This window comes from Pinus tabuliformis, chromosome 1_2, assembly GCF_031772625.1.
Source record: "Pinus tabuliformis cultivar Carrire ecotype Pingquan chromosome 1_2, CPIR1, whole genome shotgun sequence".
In the NCBI taxonomy this organism is placed as follows: domain Eukaryota; kingdom Viridiplantae; phylum Streptophyta; class Pinopsida; order Pinales; family Pinaceae; genus Pinus; species Pinus tabuliformis.
Genome location: NC_142298.1, coordinates 421,830,123 through 421,839,620, shown reverse-complemented (window position 1 = coordinate 421,839,620; position 9,498 = coordinate 421,830,123). Strand labels below are relative to the sequence as shown.

The 9,498-nt window shown below is 35.6% G+C and overlaps 2 protein-coding genes across 2 annotated transcripts; one reads left to right on the top strand and one right to left on the bottom strand.

Moving 5' to 3' along the window:
• Positions 1 to 689: 689 nt before the first annotated feature.
• LOC149206140 (respiratory burst oxidase homolog protein A-like) lies at positions 690 to 1,789 on the top strand. Its single transcript, XM_089393646.1, has 5 exons — positions 690 to 800; positions 887 to 1,024; positions 1,111 to 1,239; positions 1,339 to 1,417; positions 1,530 to 1,789. Exons 1-5 carry the CDS (start codon positions 777 to 779, stop codon positions 1,637 to 1,639), a joined length of 480 nt encoding a protein of 159 aa, XP_089249772.1. The 5' UTR covers positions 690 to 776; the 3' UTR covers positions 1,640 to 1,789.
• A 6,559-nt stretch (positions 1,790 to 8,348) lies between these two features.
• LOC149206139 (respiratory burst oxidase homolog protein D-like) lies at positions 8,349 to 9,130 on the bottom strand. The gene is made up of 4 exons (XM_089393645.1): positions 8,998 to 9,130; positions 8,783 to 8,911; positions 8,605 to 8,683; positions 8,349 to 8,492 (listed from the first exon to the last, which is right to left on the bottom strand). The coding sequence occupies exons 1-4, from the start codon at positions 9,025 to 9,027 to the stop codon at positions 8,383 to 8,385; spliced, it is 348 nt and encodes a 115-aa protein (XP_089249771.1). The 5' UTR covers positions 9,028 to 9,130; the 3' UTR covers positions 8,349 to 8,382.
• Positions 9,131 to 9,498: the final 368 nt, after the last annotated feature.

The following is a 9,498-nucleotide window of genomic DNA, read 5'->3' as shown; positions in this document are numbered from 1 at the left end:
CTCTAGCTCCGCCACCCTCCTTCTCCGCCACACTCCCCTGGCAATCCTGACATTCCTGACAGAAGATCCGATCGGGGTTGGCAATCCTGACATCCCTGACAGATCGGGTCCAAGCTGGAGAGTTATTGCCATTGGAAATTCGAAATGAGGAATCGCGCGGGCTGCTCACTCACCGTCCTCCTCGACTCGGTGCCTCCCGCTCTGCAATTCCTCCGCTATGCAATTCCTAAACTTTGCAGCTCGCCAAACTCTGCAGCTCGTCACTGGTTGATGGTTGCTGTTATTTTCATTGTAAAACCCTTGAGGACACCGAGTATCCTCAAAAATTAAATTGACAGATAGATTTTGGGTGCTGACGTGTAGAAAAGTGGACTTGACGCTGGAACAATCGCCATGGTTTACATGACAATAAACCCCCTGTTTTGAAGAGCCCGCGTTTTGTTGCTATTATTTTCATTGTACAGGTATGTGAGCCTCCAATGGGTGGGAAAAGTGGCCTGTTGAGAGCAGATTATATGCAAGGAAAAACCAACCCAAGGCAAATGGATCATCAAGCATTATCTATTTTTGTCCAGCAATATGTCAGATAGACATTCAACCTAGTTTTCATAGCTGAACAAATATCATTGATTGTGTAACAGATTTCCGAGGTTGCTAATCGATGGGCCTTATGGAGCATAGCACAAGACTACAAAAAGTATGATGTCTTGCTTCTTGTTGGTCTAGGAATCAAAGCCACTCCATTTATCAGCATTCTCAAAGACATTGTCAACCATATGAAAGTATCTGAGGAAGAAGGCGTAAGTTTCTTTAAAAGTTTTCATTTTCGTTTTGATCCCTGAGCTTAAATCTTTGATTTTCTCCTCTAAATGGTTAGCATTTGCAGAGCATTGCAAATGTAGGGAAGCGTGAGAAAAAACCTTTCAATACAGTTCGTGCATTTTTCTACTGGGTTACTAAAGAGGAAGGATCATTTGATTGGTTCAAGGGAGTCATGAATGAAGTGGCAGAAATTGATCAAAAGGTACACACCTTCAAGTCTTTACTTCTGTTATACACGCCCTTGCGATTCAATGATTTTGATTGAAGCAAGGAATGAATCACTGTCAGGGCATAATTGAGTTGCACAACTATTGCACAAGTGTTTATGAAGAGGGTGATGCTCGATCAGCATTGATCGCTATGTTGCAGGCACTAAATCATGCCAAACATGGTGTAGATATTGTATCGGGCACCAGGGTAAGTCAATCACATTACAACATTCAAGATTTACATGTTCATGTGAATGAAGAATTTTTGTCAATGCTTATGGGAATTTGATTCAATTAATCTACACAGGTTTGCACACACTTTGCCAAGCCTAATTGGAGAAACGTCTTCAAGAGTATTGCTCTCAAGCACAAAGACTCCAGAGTGGGTATGATTTTCTCCAACCTAACCTTGTGTCAATGATCTGATGGCTGTTCTGTGACAGATTGTCAACTAATCCTTTGAAACCTCACTTCTTTCTCTATTTGATCGGCACTCAGGGGTTTTCTACTGTGGTCCTGCTGCTCTTATTGACGATTTGAGGCAGCTTTCATTGGATTTCACACGCAAAACTTCCACCAGATTTGACTTTCACAAGGAAAACTTCTGATGCCCAAGCGGTTCAATTGTTTGTGTGTTATTAACTTATTTGTGCATTCATGTTATTAACACCCCAAGAGGCAGGGAATCGAAGAGTCTATCCCTTACTTGCCCAGAAGTTATAGCCACTGTCTGAAGAGAAAAAATGGGTCTCTTTTGACAGTTGTTTTCTTCGTATATTAGAACATGAATTTCAGAGCCATACAACAAAGAACATAGAGGATGAATCAATTTTTTCTTCCTTCATCTGCAATAAAATATCTTTTGATTGATGTTTAGAGTATTCCTTGATTTGCGTTTAAACTATGGTACATCTAAATTTTTGCAGATTGGATTCAAATCCTTTTACTGACCTCTCTTGTTGTTTCTCAGAACTTTCCAAACTCTTGAGATCCTTTTGTACTTCGTGTTGTGATCGTTATTTTTGTGATGCCTTCTTAATTGCAATTTTATTAGGATTTTGTTTCACGTTAATAGAGTATGACTTTCTCCAATGTATGTAGCCTCTCTTTTCCATTCTCCAGTGAAGATTAGCACACTTCATTATCCAGTTGGGATTACTGAACTCTGGTATTTAGTTGCTTATGTAGTAATATGACCCCGTTACTATGTGTCCACAGCTTGTTTGAGATCAGAGAAAACTTTGAATATCATCTTACTTTCAATCTTAGTAGGTAATTCTCTGTTTATGTACTGTGATAATTAATCAACTTTATGTCACTACATACATGTGCATTGTGGAAAAGATTGTAATTTTCTTATTAAAGGACTTGACATACTAATGAAGGCATTATAAACCATAAGCTGCATTGTAAGCCATAAGCTGCATAGTTCTTGTAACTTCCAAGAGTTCTTATTATAGAACAATTTGGAAGTTACATGAGTTTCATATGTAATGTCTGTTGTAACTTTTATCTGAGTATTGTTTGTTTCTAAGAGTTTCAGAAGACTGCACCAATCATATTTGATTATTGATTTTCAAGTTCTAAGAAGACCTTTCTTTTCGAAGTAGTAAATTTTGGACATTACAGACATTTGATGATCCATTAAATTTCTCTTGCTAGCATGTGGAATGAGATAGATCCCAACCCATTCACTGAACACTTGTCAGCATCACCAAAATCCACCTATATTTCCTTGTTCCTCTAAATTACATAAGGCCAATATATTTTACATCATATATCAAAAGGATTCACCATCTATATACCACCCAACACTTAAAAATATGTCAATGGAAAGGCATGACATCCTAGCAAAGGTAATGTCAAGCCTGGCGTTGAACACATCCACACCTGAAACTTCTGCACTTCCTACAGACAATATCTAGTGATGTTGTTTCTTACTCTTCCACTTCTTCTTCTTAGGACACTAACAAGAAAAGTGGTCATGTTTGTTGCTCTTGAAGCAATTGATATGACTCAAATCCTTCTTCTAGTTAGAATACCCTAAATATTACATTTTCCTCTAACCCTTCCCAAATCTTGCTTTATTTCCCTCCTTCCTCACCTTCTCAATGATGGATAGGTCTAGTACATCCTCATAGTTTCCTAAACCTATCTTCAATCTCATCTCCTCCTTGACAAAGGCATCACATGGACATTCAAATGAAGGTATATTCTCATAAGCACATAGACATTGTAAAAAGCATGCCAAGATGGACCAACTCCATTCAAACAAATCTAAATTAACTCATTTTCTACCATCTTGCCACCAATTGTGACAAGATGATATCTCAACTTTGTGATATTCCTAGTTATTTTATCAATGTTTCTCATGTTGCTACTAGTTAGTTTGTTCTTCAACAACATTATCTTGGACATGTTCTTACTTTGGTACAAGGAGAGCATGGCATTATACATATCCTTTGTCATCTTCCTCTTTATGATATGAGTAGTTAGATCATCCTTCATCGAATCTAGAATGATTTCCTTTGCTTTGACCAATTTCCCAATGTGCTCGGTAAAATCCTAATATGGATCTAGGGGAAGAACCACATCCTTTTCCACAAGGTACTACAACTTAATCTCTTCCAAGAGATTCATCACTCTGTAACATGCACTTCCATGAAAGACAAATGGAAGCACCCTCCAAAAAATGACAACTTAAGAGACTATAATTGGTCATGACCACAACTCTTCAAAAACACATAAACAAATCAACAATTGAGATCTCACACAACCTTCCAATTATTGGAAGATCTTAGGCATCTCATTCTTCAACGTTTATCAAGCATGGATATGATTTTTCACTAAAACTATGGAATTCCACTCCTAAAAGCCTCTAACTCCTCCCTCTTATAGATTGCAGTCATACCCATACATTGAATCCTAGAAATTTTCAATAAATGTGTTTAGATGTCATACTAAAATTACTCAAACCATGGTATTCCAATTATGCACTCAAAGAAAAACTAACCTTGAGTAACTTTAATACTAAAACCCTATCAAAAAAACATCCTTCAAATACACTAATCTACAAATAGATGTGAGTTGAAACACTACCATAAAATACATGGAAAATAAAACTCTCAAATATGTGTCACTATTTTATTAAGTCTAGAAAATAATAAATTATAATCTTATAACTTAAATCATAAATTATTAAGCACCTTGACACATATCCCATTGGATTTTTTGACAGTGCCTCTGCAAGTGGTGTGTGTGGGTGTGGTGCCAATATCATTCTCAACTCTTCCCATGCTTTCCATTTCTATTGGTCTGGTGGTTATGGCACCAATATGAGAGCAAAGATTTTGGCTTTATGGGGTGTTATGCATTGTGCATCTTGGCTAGTTGTTGATGAGATCCTTATTGTCGGAGATTCGAAGATAGTGATTGATTGGGCCATGGGCCATCACTCTCTTACTGTGCCTTCCTTAATCCGCTGGTTGGAGCAAATTTCATCTTTGAAGGCTTACTTCAGCTCCATTTATTTCTGCCACATCTTTAGGGAGAAGAATGCATTGACTTACCAACTCTCTAAGTGTGGTGCATTTATTCTGCCTAGGAAGATTTGTTTTGCCTACCTGGTCAATGGTTCAATCATCACCTCAGGGGCATTTTTGTTCTAGCGGGGGCTCTGTTTATTTTTCTTCCTTTTGGTTCTTCTCTATTGGACCCTTATGTTCTAACATCATTGGTGTCTTCACTGTGTACTCTGTTCTTGTGGCAGGGCACTTATTTGTTATCGCTTGTTTGATTTTTTGCACATGATCACGACATTTTGTTCTCTTTTCTTGCCTCTTTATGGGAGGATTCAGTCTTGATTTTTGTCTTTTTGCAGCCTCTGCTCCCGCTGGTTTTTGTTCTTAATTATTGGTGCAATGTTAGCACACAAACTATAGCTAATGTAACCTCTTTCACATTATTAATGAAAGATGTTGTTTTTTATACTGGAAAAAAAAAACACATAAGGTCACCAACAAGCTTAATGGAAGATCCTCTAACTCTTTCATAGACTAAGAGTAGGGTACAATTAATTCATTCCATCTCCAAATTGTGCTTAGGTAGGATAGAAAACCCTATCTGTAAATTTGAGTAGCATAACATGCATAAGAAACTTTCTATTATTATTGAGTGCCTATCTAGAGAAGATTGACAAAATGTAAGCATGTGTTATCATTCTTTAGGAAACACCCTAACTAAATCTAGAAAACTCCCCTCTCTCATGCACTATGTCTAAATTTAGATATGCATGCATACTACAAGGGAACTAAACTAAAACCTAAACTAAAGACTAACAAAAGAAACACTATCAAAATATACTAACTCCATTTAAATTGGTACCATTGAATCTTAACTTGTCATAAACTAAAATTAATTGAAGGCATGCATGCACCCTCTACCAAACAAGAACATATATATTTGTCTAACTATGTGCTCATTTAGACTTCTCCATTACTACTGTAAGAAAACATTGAAATTGCTTTTTTTGATGACTTCTTTGCTTAAGTTGTACATGCCTTGATGTTGTGAGAAATCTATCTAAACTAAACTAGTCAAACTCTAATGGTCATGACACTAGGCTCACATGAGTAATTAGTGAGAGTTAGTGTATATAAGAGATTAGTATAATCATTTATATACACAGTGGCATATGATCATTTGATGTTGTTATCTTTATGGTTATGAGGAGTTATTCTCCTAATAACTTTATGAGTCATTTTCTAACTTATCATTATTGATATCATGAGAGCCATGTGCCTCATCTTTTAGCATAATTAACGTTTATTATGTTATTTTTGGTAAATTCCATTCATAACAATGAGTATTACAAGAGAGAATCCTCAAACCTACAACTTTAAAATATATGTTTCACTCATGAAGTTATATGTTTTTATGAGAAGCTCCAAACTAAGTGTCACTTGCTTCTCTGAAAAGCAAAGATTTGTTATTGTTTCTAAACTAAAATTTCAACAAAATTAGAAAAGCTAATGTGCTTACAAGTTGGGGTTATATTCAATTCAAAAACTTGTTAAAAATAGCATGGTGCAATGATTTGTACATATCTTTTGATTATTAGTGCTTAGTGCTAAGGTGACTTACTATTTACTTATACAAGTGAATCCTTCTATCGGCTTGAGAGCCATATCATGTGAAGTAACAACCAACCATGCATGCTCATAGTTCAACTAATTTTGTCGAATTTTGTCAAACTTCTTTTCAACAATTCAATTGTTATGTATAGGATTAGATTTGGAGTTTGCTCAAACTCCAAAATAGTTAATGTTCATTACATTATTTTTGATAATTTGGTTCATAACAAATGAGTATTAGAGGAGAAGATTTTCAAACCTACAACTTTAAAGTATATGTTTCACTTGTGAACCTAATGTTTTTATGGGAAGCTCCAAACTAAGCGTCAATTGCTTCTCTAGAAAGCAAATATCTATTATTGTTTCTAACTGAAATTCAACAAAATTGGAAGAGATAGTGTCCTTACTAGTTAGAGTTTATACCCATTATCAACAATTTTTCTAAAAATAATATGGTTCAATGATTTGTACATATCTTTTGATTTCTACTGCTAAACGACTTACTATTTAATTATACAAGTGACTCCTTATATTGGGTTGAGAGCCATACCATGTGAAGCAACAACCAACCGTGAATGCTCATAGTTTCAATGAAATTTTTCAAATTTCTCCTCATCAAGAATTCAATTGGCTTGAGAGCCATACCATGTGAAGCAACAACCAACCGTGAATACTCATAGTTTCAATAAAATTTGTCAAATTTATCCTCATCAAGAATTCGAATTCAATTCAATTGTCATGTACTTAACCTCTAAACTCATCCAAGATTATATTTGCTCAAACTCCAAAATATTTAGTGAAATTGCAATATAACTTACTATTGTGACCTTCGAGTTGTAGTTGACTTCTATAGGCCTCAACAACATTGCAACATTATTTGACAATCCCTACTGGATCATAAATTTATAATATATGGTTCGGCACAAATCTGTGAGCATGAAATCAATGTTAAGCTATTAGCAATTTTACTGTCTTTGAAGTATATTAGGTATTGGGATTTAATCCAATCTTGGACTGTTCCACCATTTGAAACTTAAGCAAAGTGATTCATAAAAATTTAACAATCTGCAATTTTGAATTCTTTCTTTAATGTGATGACTCGATAGAGATCTAAGGTTGAGCTTTATCTGCAGAAGTCAATTATAGATTTGTTTTATCGTGTATAAATTAGAATTAGGTTTAATGGATCATCAAATGTCTGTAATGTCCAAAATTTACTACTTCGAAAAGAAAGGTCTTCTTAGAACTTGAAAATCAATAATCAAATATGATTGGTGCAGTCTTCTGAAACTCTTAGAAACAAACAATACTCAGATAAAAGTTACAACAGACATTACATATGAAACTCATGTAACTTCCAAATTGTTCTATAATAAGAACTCTTGGAAGTTACAATAACTATGCAACTTATGGCTTACAATGCAGCTTATGGTTTATAATGCCTTCATTAGTATGTCAAGTCCTTTAATAAGAAAATTACAATCTTTTCCACAATGCACATGTATGTAGTGACATAAAGTTGATTAATTATCACAGTACATAAACAGAGAATTACCTACTAATATTGAAAGTAAGATGATATTCAAAGTTTTCTCTGATCTCAAACAAGCTGTGGACACATAGTAACGGGGTCATATTACTACATAAGCAACTAAATACCAGAGTTCAGTAATTCCAACTGGATAATGAAGTGTGCTAATCTTCACTGGAGAATGGAAAAGAGAGGCTACATACATTGGAGAAAGTCATACTCTATTAACATGAAACAAAATCCTAATAAACTTGCAATTAAGAAGGCATCACAAAAATAACGATCACAACACAAAGTACAAAAGGATCTCAAGAGTTTGGAAAGTTCTGAGAAACAACAAGAGAGGTCAGTAAAAGGATTTGAATCCAATCTGCAAAAATTTAGATGTACCATAGTTTAAACGCAAATCAAGGAATACTCTGAACATCAATCAAAAGATATTTTATTGCAGATGAAGGAAGAAAAAATTGATTCATCCTCTATGTTCTTTGTTGTATGGCTCTGAAATTCATGTTCTAATATACAAAGAAAACAACTGTCAAAAGAGACCCATTTTTTCTCTTCAGACAGTGGCTATAACTTCTGGGCAAGTAAGGGATAGACTCTTCGATTCCCTGCCTCTTGGGGTGCTAATAACATGAATGCACAAATAAGTTAATAACACACAAACAATTGAACCGCTTGGGCATTAGAAATTTTCCTTGTGAAAGTCAAATCTGGTGGAAGTTTTGCGTGTGAAATCCAATGAAAGCTGCCTCAAATCGTCAATAAGAGCAGCAGGACCACAGTAGAAAACCCCTGAGTGCAGATCAAGTAGAGAAAGAAGTGAGGTTTCAAAGGATTAGTTGACAATCTGTCACAGAACAGCCATCAGATCATTGACACAAGGTTAGGTTGGAGAAAATCATACCCACTCTGGAGTCTTTGTGCTTGAGAGCAATACTCTTGAAGACGTTTCTCCAATTAGGCTTGGCAAAGTGTGTGCAAACCTGTGTAGATTAATTGAATCAAATTCCCATAAGCATTGACAAAAATTCTTCATTCACATGAACATGTAAATCTTGAATGTTGTAATGTGATTGACTTACCCTGGTGCCCGATACAATATCTACACCATGTTTGGCATGATTTAGTGCCTGCAACATAGCGATCAATGCTGATCGAGCATCACCCTCTTCATAAACACTTGTGCAATAGTTGTGCAACTCAATTATGCCCTGACAGTGATTCATTCCTTGCTTCAATCAACATCATTGAATCGCAAGGGCATGTATAACAGAAGTAAAGACTTGAAGGTGTGTACCTTTTGATCAATTTCTGCCACTTCATTCATGACTCCCTTGAACCAATCAGATGATCCTTCCTCTTTAGTAACCCAGTAGAAAAATGCATGAACTGTATTGAAAGGTTTTCTTCTCACGCTTCCCTACATTTGCAATGCTCTGCAAATGCTAACCATTTAGAGGAGAAAATCAAAGATTTAAGCTTGGGGATCAAAACGAAAATGAAAGCTTTTAAAGAAACTTACGCCTTCTTCCTCAGATACTTTCATATGGTTGACAATGTCTTTGAGAATGCTGATAAATGGAGTGGCTCCGATTACTAGACCAACAAGAAGCAAGACATCATACTTTTTGTAGTCTTGTGCTGGTGCTCCATAAGGCCCATCGATTAGCAACCTCGGAAATTTGTTACACAAGCAATGATATTTGTTCAGCTATGAAAACTAGGTTGAATGTCTATCTGACATATTGCTGGACAAAAATAGATAATGCTTGATGATCCATTTGCCTTGGGTTGGTTT